The 23,954-nt window shown below is 43.7% G+C and overlaps 2 protein-coding genes and 1 long non-coding RNA gene across 11 annotated transcripts in view; 2 read left to right on the forward strand and 1 right to left on the reverse strand.

Annotated features, from left to right (window-relative positions):
• Positions 1-8,267, forward strand: part of CPA4 (carboxypeptidase A4) — a 26,874-nt gene extending 18,607 nt beyond the window's left edge. Inside the window, exon 11 of one of the 2 annotated variants that reach the window (XM_077857343.1) lies at positions 8,048-8,267. In XM_077857343.1, coding sequence (XP_077713469.1) covers positions 8,048-8,085 — 38 coding nt within the window. In that variant the 3' untranslated portion in view covers positions 8,086-8,267. Of the gene's footprint in view, positions 1-2,517; positions 2,792-8,047 lie in introns of those variants that run through there. The other variant, XM_077857342.1, reaches the window with a different exon arrangement.
• The window catches only part of CPA5 (carboxypeptidase A5), a 38,695-nt gene continuing 17,510 nt past the window's right edge, over positions 2,770-23,954 (forward strand). Inside the window, exons 1-5 of one of the 8 annotated variants that reach the window (XM_077857335.1) lie at positions 18,650-19,044; positions 19,906-19,925; positions 20,290-20,480; positions 21,588-21,669; positions 22,709-22,843. In XM_077857335.1, coding sequence (XP_077713461.1) covers positions 20,365-20,480; positions 21,588-21,669; positions 22,709-22,843 — 333 coding nt within the window. In that variant the 5' untranslated portion in view covers positions 18,650-19,044; positions 19,906-19,925; positions 20,290-20,364. Of the gene's footprint in view, positions 2,795-18,649; positions 19,179-19,905; positions 19,926-20,289; positions 20,481-21,587; positions 21,670-22,708; positions 22,844-23,954 lie in introns of those variants that run through there. The other 7 variants (XM_077857339.1, XM_077857340.1, XM_077857334.1 and 4 more) reach the window with 7 other exon arrangements.
• On the reverse strand, positions 3,978-18,607 carry LOC144289094 (uncharacterized). Its single transcript, XR_013357142.1, has 3 exons — positions 18,052-18,607; positions 9,539-9,662; positions 3,978-4,283 (listed from the first exon to the last, which is right to left on the reverse strand). It is a non-coding gene; the product is annotated as an uncharacterized LOC144289094 (long non-coding RNA).

Below are 23,954 nucleotides of genomic sequence, written 5' to 3' on the forward strand. Positions count from 1 at the left end.
GAATTTTACACTTCCTTGCCTTTTTAAACAAAGCATGTATAAGGGATTTAAGCTCCTTTCTTCATGACAGAGTGGCCTTCTGAACATTACTTGTTATGTCCTGAAGGCCTTCTGTGCTGTATTGCATTTTCAGTCCCTGTGCTGGACAGCCTTAAGCCCATTTTGCTTCTTTAATTCTTGTGTCTACTTTTTTAGAGTTTTCATGTTTCCTTCCCCTGGTCAGACTTCCTGCTTTTAGGCCCCCTGCCTCTAGAAGCACTCTCCTCTTCTCTTTAGTACTAAGGGCTTGGACACAAGTTCTTTGGGCTCATTTGACTTGTGGATAGATCGTTAGTAAGAAGGATGTTCATGACAGCACTGTTAGTCATAAAAGCCTAGTGAGCACCTAAATGTCTGTCAGTACAGTAATGAATAAAAACACATTTGGTGCATGCACACAATGAAACAGTATACCTCCATTAAATGAGTGAGGTGCATCTATATGTGCTAATAGGGAATAATCTTCAAATATTAATTATAAAAATAGTGTGGTTTTTATTTTATTTTAATTATCTATTATTTTTAAAGGATTTTATTTATTAGAGAGAGAGCATGAGAGGGAGTAAGCATTAGTGGAGGGGAGGGACAGAGGGAGAGAGAGAAGCAGACTCCCAGCTGAGCACCAAGCCCGAAATACAGTGTGTTTTTAATAGTATGTTCCCATTGATGTTAAAAGAGTAGCTAAACTGCAGTGCCTGGGTGGCTCAGTCAGTTAAGCATCTGCCTTTGGCTTGGGTCTTGATCTCGGGGTCCTGGGATCGAGCAGAGAGTCAGCTTCTCCCTCTGCTCCTCCCCCACCCTGTTCATACACTCTTTCTCTCTCAAATAAATAAATAAAATCTTTTAAAAAAAAGTAGATAGACTTTGAGCAGGGACCCAAAAAAAGTGAAATGCAAGCACTTGATCACTTTGCTTGGCAAAGGACTTCTTGCCTCCTTCCTGAATTTAAAATGTGTTCTGAAATACTTGAGCTTGCCATATAAATAACCTCTAGAAACTTCTGGTGCCATTGTCTGTTTTTCATCCAGCATTTTCTCAGGGTAGAGAAGGACTCTGAGAACTGCACAAGAATTTCAGAGAGTATAGGAGAGTCTGTTTCATAACTTCAAAGGGCATGTCATCACAGTAGAAGCAGCATCTCTAGAAAAATCAAAAGTGCTATCATGAGAAACAACTCTCAAGAATGATGGGTAAATAAAAGGACCCATGTTTTCATTTAACAGACATGTACTATACTAAATGGACTGGAAGGAGGTTGAAGACAGCATAGGCTTTTTTCAGCAGATGGACTTAGGTTTCAATTCCATTCCTGCCATTTTTCTGTCTATATTTCCTTAGATAAATTACTCATTCTGAGCCTGGATTTCCTCATCTGAAAAACAAGGACAGTGATATCCACCTCACTGGGTTTTTAAAGATTAATGAGGTCATAAATGTAAACCTTCCAATATAAATAACTGGCTCATGGGAGATGTTCAATAAATGATAGGTGCTATTGACATCATTATTTTATCATTCAGTGTCATCCACACTTTGCACTTTTAGCCAGTTTCTGCTCTAGTAGAGTTTGGCTGGGAAGAAGCAGGAAAATGGGCCTCTTTACTTTCCCCAGCCTTTTGGCAAAGGGAATTCCCAAGGGCTATGCTTTCTTTCTCTCTGTGTATCAGTTATCTCTTGCTCTGTAAAAAAGTTATCCTAAAACTGAGCAGCCTAAAATAATAAACATTTATTTTCTTCCACTGTTTCTCTGGGGTAGGAATTCAAGAATGGCTTTACTGGGTGGCTCTGGCTTAGGGCCTCTCCTAAGGTTGCTGTCAAGGTGTCTTCTAGGGCTAGAGTCATTTAAAGGCTCGACTGGTCTGGAGGGGTCTGCTTCTCAGGTGGCTCACTGATGTGCTGAGTAGTGGCAGGAGGCCTCTGTTCTCTAACACCTAGACCTAGATATAGGACACTGACCATCCACACACCCTGATGCATGGCTTTCCCTAGAGCAAATGATCTACAAAAGAGCAAGGTGGAAGCCACAGTATTTATGATCTAGCCTTGGAGGTCACACACCATCATTTCTGCAGTCTCCTGTTAATTACCCAGGTCAGGGAAGCCCCACTTAGTGTTGGAGGGAACCACACAGGATGTGAAGACCAGGAGATAAGGATCATTGGGGCTGTCTCAGGGGCTGTCTATCACACTCTGTGAAGATTGGTTTTAAATGACCACAAGGAGTCTACACAGTGTGTTTAGTGGCAAGGTGGAAATAAGGATTTAAAAATCTCTTGGTTTGAGACTAATGAAGATGTTTGTCATATAGGACAGCATGAGACATATGGATCAGGCCAGTATTCATGTGTTGTAGGCCTCATGACCTTCAGAAAGAACTATAGATCCCTAAGAACAAGAGGCAGGCAGATCTCCTGACATCTGCCCATCTAACCCTGAAAGGAACTGGGATTTAAAGGTGTTTTCTTTTCTGACTTACAGATCCAGCTAGCGGGAGCAGTGTTGACTGGGCATATGACAATGGTATCAAGTATGCATTCACGTTTGAGTTGAGAGATACTGGGCACTATGGCTTCCTCCTGCCAGCCAACCAGATCATCCCCACTGCAGAGGAGACCTGGTTGGGCCTGAAGACCATCATGGAGCACGTGCGGGACAACCTCTACTAGATGAGGAGCCCCACTGTATCTCCAGTTACTTCTCCCCATGTATGCATGCTCGCTGAAGCCACTATTAAAGAGAGCTTCTTCTTTCACGTGTGAGTCAGAGCCCTCTGGCTTTGTGGGGAACACAGGTCAGCCCTTCTCCAGCTCTCATCCTGGAAGTTCATATATTTTTTTGGCGCACCTGAGAGAAGCACTCCTGCCCCGCTGCTGTGTTTTGGTCATGCTGTTTCACTGAGTCCTTTGTGTGCCCTTCCTTTCATGTCATTGGTTGGGCAGGCCACACTTAGGGGTCACTCCTTACTGGGTGGCATGTCTCTACCTCATTTTTAGAACAAAAAGATATTTAGGATGGTTCTCTAGCCTTGTCAAATCTATCCAGGCTGGTGACCTTGCTCTGCTGGGGCCTCACGGCAGATGCTGTCTGTGGGCAACAGTGCCTATCTTTGAGATCAGTCTCAGAGGTGACACAGAACTTCCTTTAATTTATCACACTCCTTCTTAAACATATTTGTCTTTGAAAAATAAATCCTGTAGAGTTATCAGTAGAGGCCATCTTCCCTTTCTTTTGGTTTTTGTTTGGGGTCTGAACACAAAGAAGTGGATCATGTCTCATCACTGGGCTCCAGAGTCCCAGACATAACAATTCTGATCGCATTCTTCCCTTTGTTACACTGTGTAACTGGGATTCCAGAAGGGGATCTATGTCACTCTAGGTACTTCTCACCCAGGAACCTTTAATGAAGTGGTGATCTAATAGCAGGATTGCTAAATTATCCCCATCTGTCCTAATGGGCTCACCTCTACTTTGCCTTTTGAACCCACTTCAAAGATCTTGCCCTCACCCTACAGGTCCTAAATCACTCCTCTGGCCTGGATACTCTCACTGCTCTGGCACATTCCTGTTTGTGCTCTGTTGTACTTTGTGTTTCTGTCACCTGGCTCTTCTTTTGGTCTTTAAAGTCCTCTTATTCCATTTTGCATCCTGGACCATGAGCATCAAGATGGAGCAAGGATTCATCAGTCAGGCTTCTCTTGTTCCATTCCTCCTCAGCACATACCATCTGCCCTTTTTTTTCCCTTTTTTCAAACATGTCTGTAAATCTTATCCTCCTGCCTAGGATTTGTGCGGCATCTGGTGTGTGCTTATAAGCCAATAAATATTCAATATGAGTCTCACGATCATCTCCTATTCTTCACCTTCACCTGAATGGAACCAAGCCATGGTTTTGAATATGCAGCTCTTTATAATGTCAAAAGTCAATTTTAATCCCTGTCTGTATCGCATGATATGTAGGAAGGCCTTCTCTCCATCAGGCCGAGGAGCCTCCAGGGCAGTGTTACCTTGGTGACTACACTCTGGTCCTGGGTGTAGTTCTTAGGTTTTCAGCTCAGGAGCTTGATATTCTCAGTGTCCATGTTGATTAGACTCAGGGATGCTGACTCACGCCCACAGAGCTCAGATGAGGCAGATGATAAAATCAGAATACGGATTTATTAATTTACATCATGGCATGTAACTGTTTAGTGGATTGGATCCTCACGTCGGTCTGCACAGTACATTCTCTCCCTGTAGGCGAGATACTGGGAAGCCAAATTATAATCAGAAGGTTGTTTAGTGAGCGGGGCGTCAGAGCAAGGAAAGTTAATTACAGTCTATGATTAGAATTTTTAATGGTATCCAGCTCTAATAGCATGATATATCCAATTCTTTAACCAGAACACACCTGCCAGCCAGCCAGCTGGTCGCTTGCGCTGGCTAGTCAAGGTTGCCTTGGACTGAATACCCCAGTAGGCATTGCAGTGCTTGCTTCTGTGACTTGCCTGTAACCTGGCTCTATTTGTAGACCTCCTCACCTCCAAGACTGAGATTGTCCTTTAGATCCCTTGAGAGAAAGATTTCTTAAACAATACATCAAAAGCCATAAAGAGAATATCTGTAACTATAATAAAATTAAGAGCTTCTGTTCAGTAAAAAACACATAAAGAAAGTGAAGAGAAAAAAAAAAAGAAAGTGAAGAGTAAAGTTATAAACTAGAAGCTATTCACTATATTCATAATACACACAACAAAGGGCATATGAAGAACTCCTACGACCAATAAGGAAAGCACAAATAACCAAGAGAAAATGGACAAAAGCCATGAGCAAGCATTCACAGAAGAGGAAACAGGTGTATCTGGTAAACATGAAGAGAGATGGTTACTGAGCAAGGATGTACAAGTCAAGACTGCAATGAGATGCCATTTTATTCTCTTTCGATTTACAAAAACCAAAACATTGGAGAGGAGGTGGATGATAGGATCTCTTATACATTATTGGTGGGCATATGAGTTCATAAAACCACTTAGGAAAATAGTTTGGCATTACCTTCTAAAGTTCACACCATATGGTCTAGCTATTTCACCCCAGGCATAAACCCAAGAAATTCTTACACACATACAACAGGAGACATATAAGAGAATGTGCACAGCAACACTGTTCATAATAGCAAAAACCTAAAAACAACTCCAAAGTCCACCAGTGGAAGAATGGGTGAATAAAGTATGGTATTTTCACATACTGAAATATTATACAACAGTCAAAATTTAATGATTTCCTTTCTAGTAAGTTCCAAATAACTGAACAGAATATAACTAATAATTCCTTTTCAGAAAGACATACAAAATTTGATAAAACTGTATAGAAAGGGAAGAAGGATAGGATACATGCTCAGACCCCTTTTCCTGTTCAAGTGCACCGATTCCCAGCTGCTATGAGTGTTGGCTGCCAACAGCTCAAGGCTCCCTCCCTCTCTGGAGAATTGCTGTTAGCCAAATAGAAGCTGACTCACACAGGAAGCTATGCACATGCTTTCTCTATATCACCTCCCCAAATGTCAGCCAATTGACTGACTAACTTGGGGGCGCAAGCAGCTAATCTTTTGCCTTAATGTAGGGTCACACTGTGGTGCAGTGTGGGCTGCAGAGCTCTGAATACCTTTTCCAGCTGATTTCACATTCTTACTTAGCTTTTTTCCCCTGTCTTGTCCTGCTTCCCCAACTCCCCTTCTCCTGAGAACTCCCTCAATAAATCACCTAAACAAGAATCCCATCTCAAGCTCTGCTTCTAGGGAAATGGACTTAAGACAATAGGAAGTGAAGAGCCTGGGATTCTGAATGATGATTACCTTAGATGGGAAGAGACGGGAGGTGAAATAGGGGCCAGGGTTCTATGGTTAGATTCAGGTTCTGTTTTTTCGGGTATTTATTACCTAATTAAAAACAAAACGAAACAAACTCTAACTCGATAGCTACATAAATCATAAGAGAGAGCATGGATCAATGATGAGCATGCCATTACCCGAGGATTATGATTAACCTATTTCTATGGACTTGAAATCTAGTTATTAAAATGTTCATAAAGGAGGGGATCCCCCTTTATGGGTGGGATTGGGTTTGGCAGGCGCCAAACCACTCAGTGGTTTGGCGCCTGCCTTTGGCCCAGGGCGAGATCCTGGAGTCCCGGGATCAACTCCCGCATCAGGCTTCAGGTGTGGAGCCTGCTTCTCCCTCTGCCTGAATCTCTGCCTCTCTCTCTCTCTCTCTCTCTCTCTCTCTGTGTGTGTCTATCATAAATAAATAAATTTTAAAAAATGTTCATAAAGGTACAGATTTTAACAGAGAAAATGTTTTACTATTCCGTATGCATTTATTGAGGGTCTAGTGTGTGCCAGGGACAGTTTTAGATGCTGGCAGTGGATTGGCAAACAAGAAGACAAAATTCCTTCTTGCATGGAATTTCATTGTAGTTGGAGAGACAAAGTACTCAAGAAAACAAATTAAAAATTTTAATTTAGTTAATAAGAGCTGCCATAAATAAAAAAAACCTTGCTGCTGGAAGGACCAAGATGTGTGGTGGCGGGGCCTCTTGATTGGAAAAGTTCGAGAAGATGGTGTTTGGGCTTGTGGTATAAAATTCTCTTAACACTCTTCTTTGTATTCTTTTTGTACTACCCAAACCATATGAAAAGTGTAGGTTATATGTTATTATCCCCATGTTACAAGTGGAAAATCTTTTTTTTTTTTTTTTTAGTATTTATTTATGATAGTCACACAGAGAGAGAGAGGCAGAGGCACAGGCAGAGGGAGAAGCAGGCTCCATGCACCGGGAGCCCGACGTGGGATTAGATCCCCGGTCTCGAGGATCGCACCTTGGGCCAAAGGCAGGCACCAAACCGCTGCGCCACCCAGGGATCCCAACAAGTGGAAAATCTCAAGAGCACTGTGTTTCTTGCCTAAGACAAATACTATTTTCTGTTCTCTAAGTGAAGACCCCACCGAAAAAGAGAAAATTTGAGCTGTAAACATTCATGGACACAAGTTAAATTTCCGAAACACGCTTAAGCTTGAAAGGCTTTCATACCTCATCCAATCAGTCTCTATGAATTTTTTTACTATTAAGGATACTGATGAGGATAGAAAAGAGATTGATAGAAATCCATTGATAATGGAAATTGATAGAAATCCATTGATAATGGAAAAAGTATTCTGAGGGTTTTTTTTTTTTTTTTTTCCAGTACTGGGGGTGGGAATGGTGTTTGCTGAACCTTTCCCAAGTCTTACACCTAGTCTTGTTGGTGTCCAAAAAAAGACCTCTATGACATAGCTGACAGGGTGAGGGATACAATCCATGGCTATCGATGAGATTAGCTGTCATCTCTGTGCTGCCCACTTGAAATCAGAGCCACCCGTTGAACTGCAGCCCCCTGAGGACTGACAGACAACAACATCCACTTCTGTCTTATGGGTTATAAAATGGTGAAGAGCAGCAGGATAGCCCAACTCTTTCGCTTGGCCGTGTGTCCTTGGGCCTTGCTATAACCTCTGGGAGGTCCAGTTTCCTTTTATTTAAAATGAGAATAATGGTACTATTTATAATAGCAAGAGAATCAAGAGATTCTCAATAAATCAGGAGAAATTAGTATGCTGAGTATAAAGGTATGAAGCACCTTATCTGGCAACAGAAGTTCTCAATGTGTGTTAGCTTGAATTATCATTCTCACCAAGTGGTAGACATTCATTTATGGATCAGGTGGTTGGCATTTCCCCTTATTGCCTTTAGATTTTTCATGAGACTCAATGGCAAAGATCTCAACAGTTCCCAGAAAAGTGCTCGTTGGATGCTAAGTCATTTTTAGTATTACTTGAGTTTTGAAATATTGGTGTTCTTTCTTTGAGAGTGTTCCCATGTTAAGTAATATTGATGCCCCTTTCCTGGGTTAATACAAAGGATTGTTGCCTGAAACCTTCACAGGTCCAGCTTTCAAGCAGGACCATCAAGTCTATGGGGTCACCTTTGATTTTTACAGGTGCTGGGAAGACCCTGCTGTACATCTGTTGCGAATGAAGTCGAGGGTATGTTCTAGCTCTGGAATGTCCTATATAGGTTGCACTTCTTTTATGTCACTATACTAGGACCAACTATGAAGAGCCATCTGTATTGTTATCATCATCATCCTTATCTTTCTGTTTGATGAATTTTGGACCTTTGCCAAACCACACAGCTTGTAATATAAATTCACTCCACTATTTGTATTGAGCCTTAAATCATGAACACCAGCTGTTTCTCGTATTTGAAGTAAAGCTCCAGGTGTATTGGGGGGCATCCAGAGAGCACAGTTTTTTTCTCCTCAACAATGTATGGGTACTCTGGTGTGGCTGGGCAACTTGCTCCTTTAATGTGAAAAGTGAATCTCGTAGTTTTGGGGGGGTGGGTCTTGGTTTTTGTTTTGTTTTGTTTTTTGTTTTTTTAATCTCCTACAAGGTGAGTTCAGCAGCTAGTGAATATTTGTTGATTTGATTTGCTGCAGGGGCAGCAAGTTAACAATTGCATAAGCCATACTTTCAACAAGTTCAGGCAGCAGAAAAAGAGTACTTTTTCTGACCAATCAGTGGAATTCTGGAAAGCAGTTTGGAATGCATGTGCCTAAATTCTACGAGAGATAGAGCATAAATTACACCTTCAGAGATAAGAAAGACTTGATATTGGTTACATTGCTTGAATTTTTCTAATGATTTATAGTTTTAAAATGCTTTTATAGATACTGGATAATTAAATTATCACAACCACCTGGTGATATATGCAGGATGGCTATTACTATTCCTGTTTGATGAGGAATCTGAGTTTTAAAGAGGTGAAGTAACATGCCCACAGATGGAAATGATTAAGCAGATTTTCAGGATTAGCCCTTATAGGTTGTTGCTTAGGAAGTAATTTGAATACCTTTAAAATGCACAGCTTTCCTCTAGCCCTTCTGATCTCACACCCCTATATTATCTGCCTGGCTCCTGAAAGCCATGTTTCCCATTTTGCGGTGATAAGAGGAGATGCAGCGCTCTTCTCTGGCTGCCCCGGCTGGCTGATGACGACCACAGTTGAGGGGCATTGCATGTGGTTCCTGTGGGTCTGCCTTTCTTGTACCCGTGCCTGAGATTGCCATTCAGGCAAATCATAGGGTATTGTTTTAATTATTATAAAATATCTAGAATGGGCCCCAAACACTATTTCCATGCTTTAGGCCTTTAGGCCCTTTCATAGGAGTTAGACAACCCATAGAACCACCAAACCCCATCTTTAACTATTAGCCTCTCAAAATTTGGATGACAAAATGTCTCCTCTCAACAAGCAAATAGATATATTCTTCTTAAGTATTTAAACAACTTGGACTAACCTTAGGAGATCATTAACCTGGATTTGGGGTTTATAATTTTCTCAAGGGCAGAGCCAAGGTTTTATTTATTTTGGATCACCAGCGCCTAAGCATATACTGATGCATCATAAAGATACACTGAATGAATACCTGCAGTGGTGTCAATTTCACATCTGATCCAAAAGCAGCCCGGTGTTTTCTTTCCACTTAGTTAACTGTCTGAGGCCAGCTGCCTTCCTCAGCTCTGAGTACACTGCCATGGCATTGTTCTTTTCTGATGGATATGGGAAACACACAGGTCAGGGAAAGCAAAGCCCTGCTGCTCCAATTTCAGCAAATCTCTGTTAGAAAACTCAGAGACTTCCAGGCCCAGTGGAAAAGGAAGGATGACCTATCTCATCATCGTGAAGTGGTATTTCTAAAAACTCTTTCAGAGGCCGCTGTTGGTGGACAGGTATTAACTTGTTAAGGGGGCATGTCAAAGAAAAAGGCACCAGATCTTCCTTCCTCCCTCCCTCTTGCCCCAGGGCCATCAGTAGGATCAATATTTAAGGGGCATGTTTCTCTGTGTCCTCAGGCTCCCTGGTGCCTGGCAGGTCTAGGGGCCTTCCATTTGCCCTGGAAAATAAATGAGGGACTTATGTAGCCAAAAAGATATTTGATCAGGCTGGATAGTGGACATGTTGCTAGGTTGGGGAAGGCCTGGTAACGAATTGCACTGGCCCTTGGGAAAGGGTGTTTCCCCTCCTTGCCAGGGCTGCAGGGTGGCAGAAGGGTATAGGTGCCTGCTCCAAGGCCTCAGAGGCATCACAACCTTTAGAAATGAAACCAGGAGAAGCCCCTGGGTGGTGGAGTCGGTTAAGCATCTGACTCTTGGTTTCTGCTGGGGTTGTGATCTCAGGGTTGTGAGATGGAGCCCTGTGTGGTGTCCCACACTTAACACGGAGGCTGCTTGAAACTCTCTCCTGCTCTTTGTGCCCCATCCCCCTCGCTCTCTTTCTCTCTCTCTCAAAAAAAAAAAAAAAAAAAAAAAGTAGATTAGGAAAAGGCAGTCCAGACATACTTCCCTTACTCCTAATAGGAGAAATAGTAACAAGTTGATCAGTGTTTTCCTGAGTCGCTCAAACTCGATGGGGCTTTTCCTCCAGCAATATCAGGATTTTACTTTTTATTTCTCTGACACTTGGATCCAAATCTGTGGACTGTTCCCTAACTTACCTTCATCAATATATGAGCAACATAAGGTTCAGAGTAAAGTTGTTGCTTAGGACCTAATGGCCGGCCCTGTGTTCTAAATCTGTTTTTCAAGTGTCTGTCAGTTTCTCACGATCTCAACACCCGGGAGTATTTCTGTGGTCCTGAGAAAGGATAGGCTTCACTCTTATTGCAAGACCCATTTCTAGAGGCAGGCTGCCTTCTCCTTTCAGACGTGATAAATTCCTGAACATGTATGTACATAAAGCCCACAGTATGAAAGTCTAGCAGGAGACACAGACTACAATGAGAACTATATTTCCAGTGAGACAGCACCTTTCTACTCAGAGCTGAATGCCAAAATCAGGCTATACCAGGAAGCTTGTCACCATCTCTGTTCTTGCTCTGACCCTACTGAATCAGAATCTGCATTGCACGTCATATACCCAGCAAAGTTTTGGAAGCAGCAAGCTAAACATAAATACTACTCATTACTCCTCACCTCATAATCTTTTGGACAGGCGGTTGCCATCCTGCCTATGCATGAGAATCACCTGGGGGCTTTCGTAAACTACTGATGCTTGGGTGGTTACAATAGTCTGGGATCGGTTACAACAGTCTCTGGACGTTGGTTCTATAAAAATCTGCCCAGAGATTTTTGGGGCAGCCGAGGCAGAGGACCACTGTTTTAAACCCAATCTCCAGTGCCATCTCTGCAGTGTCCTCTGTGACAGTCGGGAGACAATTCTCCATGGATCTCTTACGTTTCTGCATGTCCAGATCATACCAGATTCGAAGAACAGACATCATAAAAGATTTCGGGTTCCTCCCCTCACGGTTCCTCCTGTGTAATTCCTCCTACTGCCTGTCCAGATATCGCCTGGCCTTCTTCTTGGAAAATGGGGCCCGAGGTCCTGGCACAAATTACATGCATTGCTATGAATAACAAAGTCCTTTGTCTCTGGCCTGGGATTTTGGTTTCTTCTGCCAGCGTCCATGAGATTGTGGCACGCCAATGTATCAGCTTGAAGGTAGGACACAATCTTCAAGCTTTCACAGTTCCTGACAACATAATAATAATAGTTTCGTTCTCTTGACCAAATCAATACCTCGCTACCTGGATTGATCCAGCGAATGTCCAGGTGAGGCTATTTCCTTCCAGAATGTTTACCTCCATCCTTAGCTCAGTTTGCATCAGATTTACCTCAATTGTTTAATCACGGGTGCTAATAATTTTGGTTTACATTTGCCACCAGTTTTTACAAAATGTGGGCAAAATGCACAACACTGCTGTTTAGATGAAACCAAAAAAGATGTGAAGCTACACTGGCAGACCGCCCCCCCCCACCCCCTCACCTGTGGTCCTCCTATTGGTGTACAGAAGTCTGCTGCCGCAGAAGAGACTGTATTCAGTATAACAGGAATGTCCCCAAATAATTGATGTCCGTCAAAGAGAGCCTGAAGTTAACATGCACCCAGCATTTGTTTAAAATTCTTGATCCCAAAGGCCTGCCAGAGGAAGAAGGAACTGACTCCTTGTGACAAAAAGGAATGGCAAAGATGAAAATCCCCACCAGATACCAGGTTCCAAAAAGAGAACCTTGATGATAGCAGTGCTCAAAAAGCAGCTACCCCCCCCCATAGTACATTGATATCAACGACAGTGAAATTCTTTGATGTCTGTCAACATTGATTTAAATAAATTTTAATCAAAAAATCAGATTTTGCCATTCAACACAATGTAAGAGGAGAGGCACTGTAGAAACAAAAGCATGACAGTGTGAGGCTTTTCAAAATAAATCAGTTCCTGAGTATTAGGCCATTATTCTTCAGATTTTTTTAATCCTGCACCCCTTTAATGAAAAAATTGTTAACATGTCACACTCAACATACATTATTACATATTTATAAATTCCGTGTAAATACTGTTGTACTCATGTATTTTATAAAACACAAAAATTGAAATAAAAAAGGATGAGACAAAAGTACACAAAAGTCTTAATTATTTCTTTCCTCCCCCCAATAGGAGTGAATGCTTCACTTTAGAGATGATTGAATTTGATTGGAGTGCTTCTAATACCTGTCTCTGAGCTATATTTTTTATTTTTTAAAAGATTTATTTATTTGAGAGACAGAGAGAGTGTGTGTGTGTGTGTGTAAGAGAGAGAGAGTGCAGGGAGGGGCAGAAGGAGAGAGAGAATCCTCAAGCAGACTCCTGCTGATTGCAGAGCCCTACATGGGGCTCGGCTTGATCCCATGACCCCAAGATCACCACCTAAGCAGAAATCAAGAGTTGGACACACAACCAACTGAGCCACCCAGGTGACCCAGTGAGGTATATCTTTAAATATAAAAGAGACAATTCAGTGAGAACACTTGCTCTATGGAACCTTGTAGTCCCCCCAAACCTATTATTATTATTATTTTGGCCCTTTCCAGAAAGTTTGCTGTCCCTTGACAGGGAAAATGTCGGGTCATATTCCCTTTCTTCCACATGGTAGGGACTTCATAAGCTCCTCACAGGGCCATATAGATAGCACTATAGTCCAAGAGACTGGCCCTGTCTGTAGCTGCACCCAAAGAGTAGGAAGTGACTTCTTGGGTGGTGGTTGCCAACCTTCCATGTTGCTGGGAGCAGGCTCTTGGGCTGTAGTCTTGGCATCTCACAGTGATCATTAGCTGGGTTCTGGGAGACCAGACCCTCAGCCACAGGGTGGTGAGAACTGTGGGCTGGAAGCCAGAGCATGTCATTGGGGAAACCCTCAGCCTTATAGACACTAGGTGGAAACAGGTGGGAGCTCAGTGTTCCCTTAGGGGTTGGCTGGACCAGTAGGGAAGAAAGTGGGTGTAGTGCAGTTGGCAGGAGGCCAGCTGGGTGCCCAGTTGAAGGCAGCCATGTAGCAGAGTGGCCTAAGAAGCTGTTACCAACTGTTTGACCTAGGTTTGGGGTTGGACACTAGTTCTGAGGGAGGAGAAGGCAAGACCCTGGTATTGGAAAGCTCCCTTAAGGATGACACCAAGTGAGGTCTCTGGTTGTGAGTGGTGGGGAATGGAGTCCAGTAACTAAAAATGGGGAGCAGAACAGAGCAAAGGTTTGGGAGCTCTGAGCAGATGGAGGCAGAGCTGGTTGCACAGGCAGGGGTGAAGGCCTAGGAGGCAAGGATTTGTTCCCCCAAACTTTGGGCAGTCATTGGAATAAGGGAATCAGCAAATCAATCAATATGTAGGCAGGTTGTAGGCAGTGGCCTGGGCTATAAAATGCAGGGCTCCTGAGTCACATAGGTGAAGAAGACACAGCCCCAGCCCACAAGGAGATTGTTTCATGGTTAGATTGATGCTCGCAAACAAGCAGAATCTATACAGTGTGTAGTGGTGGAGGGAGCACAAGGCATGATCAGTTAAGTTGAAAATATGGTCACTTGACTATGGCTTCCCTGGGGGGGGGAGGTGGCCCCAGTGTAGGATTTTGAACAATGAAGTGGGTTTGGAAACTCCAGAGCAGCATTACCCACCTTTTGATGGGTTATTGTTTTCTTGGATTTTTGCTACTCGATTTCCTCAGAAAGCACCTGCCTGGCATATTTCTGGAAGGTGGGTGGGATAAGCCTGTTTTTTGTTAATTAAATCACATTTTGAGTGTACCAGGGGGAGCTGGCTATGTTAAGAAACTGTGGTAAATCCTCTTGTTAATCAAAGAATCATTTTGTAATGTGAATGATGACACTCCTGTTTTTCTGCGTTTTAAAATTACATTTGATATATTTATTTCCATTAAACACCCAAAGGGGACTTTTGGAAATCAAACATAATTTAGTTTGGGAATCTTATTTGTAAATATTGGAGTACCTCATGCTGTCTCTGGAGACCCTCAGGGAGGTCCCCAACCAAAGTGGGAATTAATACCTTTCATGAAGAGGGATTCAGGGCAAGAATCAGATTTCCTGCAACCTCCCCACCCCACTTTGGCTAGTTAACTCCTTCGTATCTTTACCTAACTCAACTTAAATGCCCCCTTCTTGTGAGCTTCAATATTTTTGTGTTGGTAAAATAGGCATCATGTTAAACTTACCTTTATCATTTTTAAGTGTACAGTTTAGTGGCATTATGTCCATTCACATCATTGTGAGACCATCAATTCAATCCACCCTCCAAAATTCCTTCATCTTCCTCAATGAAACAGTGGCCCAGGGAAACACTAATTTCCAGGTCATCCCCCACCAGCCCCTGCAAACCACCCTTTTGTTTTCTGTCCCTGTGCATTTGAGTACTCTTGGTATCAAACACCGCCATTTATTTATTTACTTATTTATTTATTTACTTACTTACTTATTTAATTATTAATTAATTTATTTAGAGAGGAAGGTGCGGGGAGGGACCCAGAAAGAGAGAGAGAGAATCTCAAGCAGATTCCACTCCGGGGGAGGAGCTCGACCTTATGATCCTGAGATCATGACCTGAGCCAAAATCAAAAGTTGGATGCTTAACTGACTAATCCACCCAGGTGCCCCAAGCTTCACTATTTTAATTGGTTATGCAGTACAGTGTTTAAAGAGTCAAATTGTTTTATAAGACTTGTTATAAAAAGCAGCCAAGCAGCCAAAGAAGTTCCTCCCTCCCACATTTTACTCTTCAGCAACAATCATATTGAATTCTTTCAGTCTTGATGTTCACATCCATAAACCTAGGGAAGGTGCTTATATTGCTACTTCTGGATTTTTCTATTATAGGGCATTTTCTATTGATTTCTCACTATGAAAAATAAGAATTTAGCTTTCCCATAATTCCTTTGAAATATGTTTTACTGTGAAATGTATCATATATAGGAGAGTCTGTATCAAACTTCCATAGCTTGTTAAAAATAAAATACTGTTTACTTGTTCAGCTTAAGAACAAGATTGGAGGGCAACCCGGGTGGCTCAGCAGTTTAGTGCCTGCCGTCAGCCCAAGGCATGATCCTGGAGACCCAGGATTGAGTCCTGTGTCAGGCTCCCTGCATGGAGCCTGCTTCTCCGTCTGTCCGTGTCTCTTCCTCTCTCTCTCTGTCTCTCATAAATAAATAAAATCTTAAAAAAAAAATCACTTAAAAAACATAACAAGACTGGGCAGTGTTAGAAGCCTGTATGTGCCCCTCATTGTGCTCCCTTCTCTTTTCCAGATGAAACCACTAATCTGTGCTAATAATTTCCTTCCTTTTCCTTATAATTATCCTGTGTGTACATATTCTTAAACAGTCTATTGTTTAGTGTTACCTATTTGTGAATGCATATAAATGGAAACATATGGTATGTGTTTTGATTTTGCTCCTTTCACTCAGCTTTATAGTTCTGAGGTTTGTGCTTTGGATGCATGTAGCTATAGCTGATTCATTTTCTCTACTCTGTTTTTTTTTTTTTTCTATTTTAAAGATTTTATTTATTTACTTATTCATGAGAGACATAAAGAGAGAGGCAGACATAGGCAGAAGGAAAAGCAGGCTCCCTGCAGGGAGCCCAATGTGGGACTGATCCCAGTACCCTGGAATCACACCCTGAGCCAAAGACACTCAACCACTGAGGCACCCAGGTGCCCCTGCTCTGTTGTTTTCTATATGAATACAATTACATCTCCATTTGTTCAATCTTGTCTAGATAACTGGTGCCCATGAGCAATAATTTCTCTAGGTGACATGGGCAGGAGTGGAATTGTGAGGGCATAGGTTGTGCAGTACTCTTTCAACTTCACTAGGTAATGACTGTTTTCCAAAGTAATCTTACCAATTTAAACTTCCATCAGGAGTGGATGAGAGAGGCTACTGCCTCCTCTCCTCCTGCCATCCTTGCTAACACTGGGTATTCACTGACATTAATTTCTGCCAATTTAGTTGGTATGATATGGTAATTTTATTGTGGTTTTCATCTGCTTTCCTTTGATTACTTCTCATTTTCATATTTTGAAAAGATCATTTGTGAGTCATCTTCTGTAAAATGACCTTTTATATCTTGTACCCATTAAAAAAATTAATGCACAGGTGTTCTTTATATATCATGGATATCAATAGTTTACCGGTTGTATGTGTTGTAAATATGTCCTCTCAGTTTAAAGTTGGCTTTCTACTCTCTGTCAAGGATTGTAAGAACAGAAGTTCTTAAAATTTATTTTAATTTGATTGATTTTATCCATCTTTCCCTTTCCGGGAATGTTTATGTTCTTTTTTCCCTTATGTCTTATTTACAAAAATTATTCACAATCCCAATGTCAGAAAATATTCTCTATATTGTCTTCCAAGTGTGTTATACTTTTGACTTTTACATGTGAATCTTTTAATCTACCTGGAATTGATTTTTATGTGTGGCACAATAGGGATTTAAGCCCATTTTTTCCATCTACATCTACAGTCATCCCAGAAACATACATTGAATAGTCTATTTCACAGTGGTCTGCTGTGCCAAGTCTGCAAAAAATGAAGTTTCCAAATATGCTCAGATTTGTTTCTGAGGTCTGTTCTATTTATCTATCTGTGCCAATACTGTAGTGTCTTAATTACTATAACTCTATAATATGTTTTAATGTGTCATGTAGAAATCCCTCCCACTTTGTTCTTCAGGATTGTCTCAACTCTTAGGACATTTATTTGTGTTTTTTGGTATATGTTTCTATCAGCTTATAAAGTTTTGTGGAGCTGTTGGACTTTTGACTACAATTACCTTGCATCTCTGCAAGTACATGAGCACTTAAAGATATGTACATAAGTACATGAAGATAAAACTGCAGAATGTCCAACACAAGAAGATCAAAGCAACCAGGGGTAAGAAAAAATCGCCTGCTAAAGAACAGTAAAGAGACTAATTAATTACCTTTTAACAGTAAAAATGGAAGCCGGAAGACTGTAGGAGAATGTTTCCAATGTGCCGAGAGTAAAACAATAATCAACCTGGAATGGATATCCAGTTAAACTCTTTTAAGAATGAAAGCAAAATAGGGGTTCCTGGGTAGCACAGTCGGTTAAGTGTCTGGCTCTTGGTTTCAGCTCAGGCTGTGATCTCAGGGTTGTGAGATCGAGCCCTGCTTTGGGCTTTGAACTCAGCATGGAGTCTGCTTGAGATTCTCTCTCCCTCTCCTTACCTCTCCCATCTGTGCTGTCCTAACTACCTTGCACCCAAATAAATAAATAAATAATAAATCTTAAAAAAATTTTTTGAAACAAATAGAGAATATCACTAAAGGAAAGTTTCAAAAGATATACTTCAAGCAGAAGGAAAATGACCCTAGATGTTCTCCTCGGAGGAAGATCAGAGACTGGGCTTAAGAGAACTCTTCCAGGGGAAAGTTTGCTTACCTCTCAGGTGTCTGGCTTTTATTCCTTTTTGGGATCTGTAGATTCTTACCCTCATGCCAAGTCAGTGATACGTATTTAAAATTATTAAAGATATTTTATCCAGCATTTTCTTGTTTCATGTGGGCAGGATTGTTTAGGTATCTAAACCACCCACCTGCAGGAGATGAAAGTCCTCCGACAGAACTTCAGGATACTCTCACTGTCTCCTCAGTCTGTATGAAGTCCATGCTACCTGTCCTCATGGCACATGCACCAGCTATATTTTTACAATTATTTGTATGCTCTTTAAATTCATTGTCTATTAGAGATCTAAGGGCCAGGTCTGTATTGTTCTCTATTTTATTCCCACAGCTTAGCAAGTGCTTGGCACATAGCAGATATTTGGTAGACATTTATTGAGTAAATGATCAGAAGAATAATTAATTTTGAGTGAGAAGCCTGTATTAGGTATTAAGTCAAGCACAGCTGTGTGTTTCTGCTTCAAATCCAGCCATTGGAGGCACGGCTTCAGGGCTAGGTGAATTCCCACAGAACTCTGCTGTGTAATGTGATAGCCATTAGCCACCAGTGGCTGTTTAAATTATTGGAATTAATTAAAATAAAATAAAATAAAATAAAATAAAATAAAATAAAATATTCAATCCCCTAAACACACTGGCCACGTTTCAAGTGGCTAGGGGCTATCCTATTGGCCAGTGCACACAGAACATCTCCATTATTACAGAAAGTTCTATTGGAAGGGCTGCCATAGCATTCTCAAGAATTCTGAAGTGCTCCCTTCTCTCTCTTTCTCTTTTGCTCACTCTTGATCTTTCTGTCTCTCTCTCCCTACCCCTAAACCAAAAATACAGGAATAGTTGTCTTATTATTAGTGACTTAAATGATGCTTTTGAACAAGAAGATGCTGGATACTTTTGGTGACTAGCACCATCCCACTTTTTTTCTTTTAAATTCCTGAGCTATTGTTTACTAGTACATTCTTTTATTCCTATTTCTACTAGAGCTGAATGTTACTTGGGTGGAAAGCCTAATTGCTTTCTTCTCTAGGTCCTTAAAGCCTTTGCTAATGTTTCTGTCTGAGAGTTCCCAAAGCCAGGGTTCTAGGAGAGTTTGGCATATCTGAACAGCTGAACTACAGAATAATGGAGTAGGTCCGGCGGGGTGTGGGAGCAGGGCATCCTGTCAATAAAAGAGCTCCCCTCTCTGCACACATGGCCAGTTAATTGGCCATTCTGGGAAAGTATGGATGGGGAGGGGGGCTTCTGAGAATCGCCGGTGACAGTTAAGTGGCCTTTTGTTGACGTCCTCTGCTGAACAACTTTGTTGGATTTAGCCTCTGCTTTTTCCTCTGCCTCCTGTGGATTTTCTGTTAGGTTCATTTACCATTCAGGCATCATCTTTCATTCTCCCCTTCCAATATGACTGCTTTGTGTCCTGGCCTTGGCTTTATTCCTGCTCTTCCCAGACCATAAAGGGGGCTGTGTGGGGTTTCGGCAGGATCAAGAAATTGACTCTGCTGTCTGTTGAGAACCATAATGATTGCAGTAACCTTGGTGTCTAGCAGAGGATGCGCTACCTGCGCCAGCCTGATGGCAACCAGCTGAAGATAGAGGAAAGGAGTCTTCACTGAATTCCTTCTCATGCTATAGATCTGTTTCCTCGGTTCCCTTCTCCGTTCCCTCCTGTCCCCCTCCCCCCTCCCCTACAACTGGAATCCTGGTCTAAGAGGCAGCTGTGACTAAGAGTTAATGCTGTGAAATAATAATACATTCTGTTTTTACAGGCTTGACCAAGCCAGTTCACCCAAGTTGTCTCACCTAATACCCAGCCCCCCACCCTACCCCTGCCCCAAACCCCTGTGAGGCAGGGAGGGGAGGTATTATTAACCCCATTTTACTGATGAGTAAACTGAGATTTAGAGAGATTAGGGCCGTTGCCCTCGGTCTTTCAGACAGGAAGTGAGCACGCGGTCTGTCTCTAAACCTAGTGTTCTTTCTTTTGGTGGCAGTGGCATCCGCACCCTTATGTGTAAGGAGGACTTGGCCCAGGGGAAGTGTGAGTGGATGGGGAGGGAGAAGGAGAGCATAGGAAGAGAGTTCAATGAGGAAGGAAGAGAGGAGTGGTTTCCTTGAGCTTCTAGCTGTTCTCATCTTTCTGCCTAGATGGAGGATTTGATGTTTACCAGAGACTGGCCCAGCAATCCTCCAGGAGGAAAGACAGCTAAGAGCCTCGTCTTCCTCTTTCCCTCTTTCCTCTTCCCAGGCGGGGATTTGCCTAGCAGTGGGGAGGGGTGGCCCTAGCTTCCCCCAGGCCCTGGGTGTGGGAGTCACACACCAGGTCTCCCCAGAGAAAGCCTAACACCCGTTCTCAGGCCGGGCCTGCCTGCCTTTAGGTGCTGCGTTGTCTTGAGGCCTCCACCATGCCTGGATGTGAGGAAAGCCCCTGAAGCTCGCCTGAAGGAAGAAGCATGCAGGGTACCCCTGGAGGAAGTGTGTGCCCTGGCCTGTCCCCTGTGGACAGGTGGACACTCCTGGTCTCCAGTTTTATTATGGTAGCAGCTTCGGGCCAAATGAATTTCACAGGGTAAGTGGCTGCTCCTTAACTGAGGGGGGCGGGGGCGGGGGAAGGCTGTCGAGAGTTTGGGGACCAGGTGTGTGTGGAGGGGAGGGAGGTGTCTATCCTACTGGGACCTGGCCAAAGTGAAGGGAATTGGGACCTCAGTTCCCATTCAGGTCCTCAGTCTCCCATGCCCATGCTCAAGGGCGGGACAAGCAGCTGTATCATTGTCCCTCACCACATGAGTTCTTAATCTGCAACCCAAGGGGAAGTTTCAGGGCTCCAAGAATCCCCCGATTCTTGATTATATGTAAGATAGTTTGCATATCTACTTTTCTTTCTGGGGGAGAGGTTTATAACTTTCCTGATTCTTAAAGAAGTGAGTAACCACCAGAAGACTGTGTGTCCCTGCCATAGGGATGCAGTATTGTCCTCCTGTGAATAACAGTAAGCATCTTCCACTCAGGCCCTCTAGGAACATGTTTCTCAGCCTTCCCAGATCACTATTCCATGGTGTCTCCATCATGGTGATTAGAGAGGGGCTTCATTCTTCCCGATACCAGAACCAGCCAGGGAGGGAGCTGGTGCCATCTGGGCAGCAGAGCCAGGATGTCACAGACAGGCTGCTGAATTGCACAGCCTCACAGCCACTCCAGTGGGATGGGAAGGGGCTCGGCTTCCTCCCTAAGGTCACGCGAGACTGAGCTCCCCTTCTGTGTCCTCAAGCTCTTGAGAGAAGGCTGGAGAGGCCAGAGGATTTGAACAGACTGTGGTTCCAGCCCTTGTATGAAGAGCACGTGGGGCCTCTGTTGGTCTCCCCTGACACTGTATCTATTCCTTCCTTTCACCCCTTCATTCCTTTTGTTCTCCAGCCCTCGTCCATTCCTCCTATTCCTTTTCTGTACTTCCTCCCCCATCTTGGTGCTGGGTTCATCTAGTCCCTTAGGTGGTCTGTCCTTGGGCCAGAGCAGCCCCTCTTGCAGAGCAATGTGTCCTGCTCAGAGTTCTCTAGCCTCCCAGCCTTCCTGCCAGGTGCCCTCGGCCTGGTGTCTTCTCACTCAGCCTCCTCCCAGCAGCCCAGCCTTCCAGGAAGCTCTCTCCACAGCTCCCTCTGCCCTCCCTGTGTCCTTCCAGAGACCAGGTTCTTCGAGTCTTGGCTAAAAATGAGAAGCAGCTTTCAGTTCTCAGGGATCTGGAGGGCCTGAAGCCCCAGAAGGTATGGACTCCTTAGGGCTGGGGAACACATTGTACATTCTTTTATAGTGGCTTGCACCTTCTGCCCCCTGTCCTGCTCCCCCCACCCTGCCTGCCCTGATAGCTCTGCCAAATATCAAAACACTGTGGAAAATCAAATGTGGCTCTTCTATAGGAAAGATTGGGAACACTCTGCCCAGAAAGTTGGGTGGCCCTTCTTGGCTTTCTCCTCTGTCCTAGATGGGGGGCTATTGCAGACCCTGTCAGAGGCCACCTCACAAGTGACTGGAATGCCCTGAAGCCACACAGGAAGTACATATGTCTCCGGGTGGGATGCCATGCAGTGTGCAGACTGGACACATCTGTTTCCCAACTGAAATGGCTTAGCTTGGCAAACCTATGTTTTATTAGGGTTTGTCCCTGTCAGGCTGAGCATTTGTTTCCGAGAACATTTGTCCTCTGCAAGTATTCCACAATGGAAAACATTTTCTTCAACTGTTATAATAGAAGGGTTTCGTTTGAGGACTGTTGAGACAACCAGATATTTCTGGAGGTGGCCCAAAGCTCTTGTCGTGATTTGTTTGAGTACTCCTATCTACCGGGACTCATAACACTTTATAACAGTGCTCTCCATTGTACAAATTGGAAAACAGACGTTGCATTTGGATGACGTGGGAATCTGGATTGGGTTCCTCATGCCTGTCCAGGGTTTGAGGGCAGTGGTGCCTCCCTCTTCTGACCACCGTTCTTGTCCATGTTAATGCCCTATATGATGAGCTGGCTTGCTTTTAGCAACCATTTAGGGCTTTAGGAGTCCAAGTGAAGTTGCAGTGTGTGGGTTGAGGCTGAAAGATAAAGGTACGTGGAATTACAGAGGGAAACTCAGTTTGGGGATTTTGTTTGTTTGCCTCTGTTTTCCTGCTTGGCGTTAGGGTTTTCATTTCGAAACTGGGGCCCTTTTAACTGTGTAAGAGAAGAAGATCACCTGGCTACCCAAGATGCCTACAGGATCAGGAGGAAGTGTGGTCATCGTGTCTATTTTCCTTCCCTTTGTGACCAAGGTGGACTTCTGGCGTGGCCCGGCCAGGCCCAGCCTCCCTGTGGATATGAGAGTTCCTTTCTCTGCACTGAAAGACATCAAAGCTTTCCTGGAGTCTCATGGCCTTGCTTATAGCATCATGATAAAGGACATCCAGGTGAGGTCCTGCCCCAGTGCCACAGTAAGGGACCCACCTTCCACGTGCCTTGCTGGTTTGGGCCTAACATGGAGGAAAACAAACCAGAGCCAACAAGCATCTTGTTTCTGGGGTTCCATCTGCATTCTTGTGAACCAGCTGTGGAAGGAATGAAACCTTACATGTCCCAGAGAATATTATTTAAGTCTAGGACAGAGTCCATGCAGGGACTAGTGTGGTGATGGCAGCCACTGCAGGCGAGTCCTCTTGGGGAGGGGTTTGCAGCTCACAGCAACGGAGGAGTGTGGGGTGGAGGGAGACAGAGGAAGTAGCTCAGGTCTTTCCTAGGCATGAGGGGAAGGCAGCTGTGGACAACTACCTTGGCTTTTCTGACCATCGTGTCCTTGCCATGTCTTAGCCATCCAATACCAGAGAGCTCCTTCACTCCAGAGAAGTGGGCAGAGATGAAAGAAGCTGACTGTGAGCCTGCTGTGGTTTCCCTCCCAACATCAATACCATGAGGCTCTCAGTACTGGGTACCTCTCCTGTGCAGGATGCTCCCAGGGGAATGACTTTGGGAGAGGTGGCTGCCAACCCGCCCTCAGGTAGGGCAGAGGGAGCCTTCCTCCAGGCCATGCCAACCTCCCCGCCCCCACTCATCAGTGCCCCTTCCAGTCTTTTCTGAACATCATAAAATTTTATTTCCATTGTTCTGTCTTCAAGGCTATCCCAAGGAGCCTCCTTCTTAAAGCTGTCCTTGTGGGCAGAGTGTGCTGGTTAGGCCTCTCTGGTTGCACCCCTCTGCACATGCTGTTGTACACCTATAGCTTCATATCCACATCGCTTCCTCTCCAGCCACGCTGTGCTGCAACTAATCTCTGAGAGCTCCGAGTGTGGGAACAGTCTCCCTGAACACACACACTGAGACCACATGCCAAGGGATCAACGCATTAGGAGCATTCCCTTCCCATAGGAGCACAGGGCTGGGCCCCTTCGGTCCATTCAAAGACCTTATGTGTCCACTCAACATGGAAGGGTAGGCTCTTTCTCTAATTAATCCCCCACAAACCAAAATGGGGGAGACTTCCACAGACAAGACAGGGTACCGCATCAAAAGAAATAGCACTCAATT

Source organism: Canis aureus, chromosome 18 (assembly GCF_053574225.1).
Source record: "Canis aureus isolate CA01 chromosome 18, VMU_Caureus_v.1.0, whole genome shotgun sequence".
Taxonomy (NCBI): domain Eukaryota; kingdom Metazoa; phylum Chordata; class Mammalia; order Carnivora; family Canidae; genus Canis; species Canis aureus.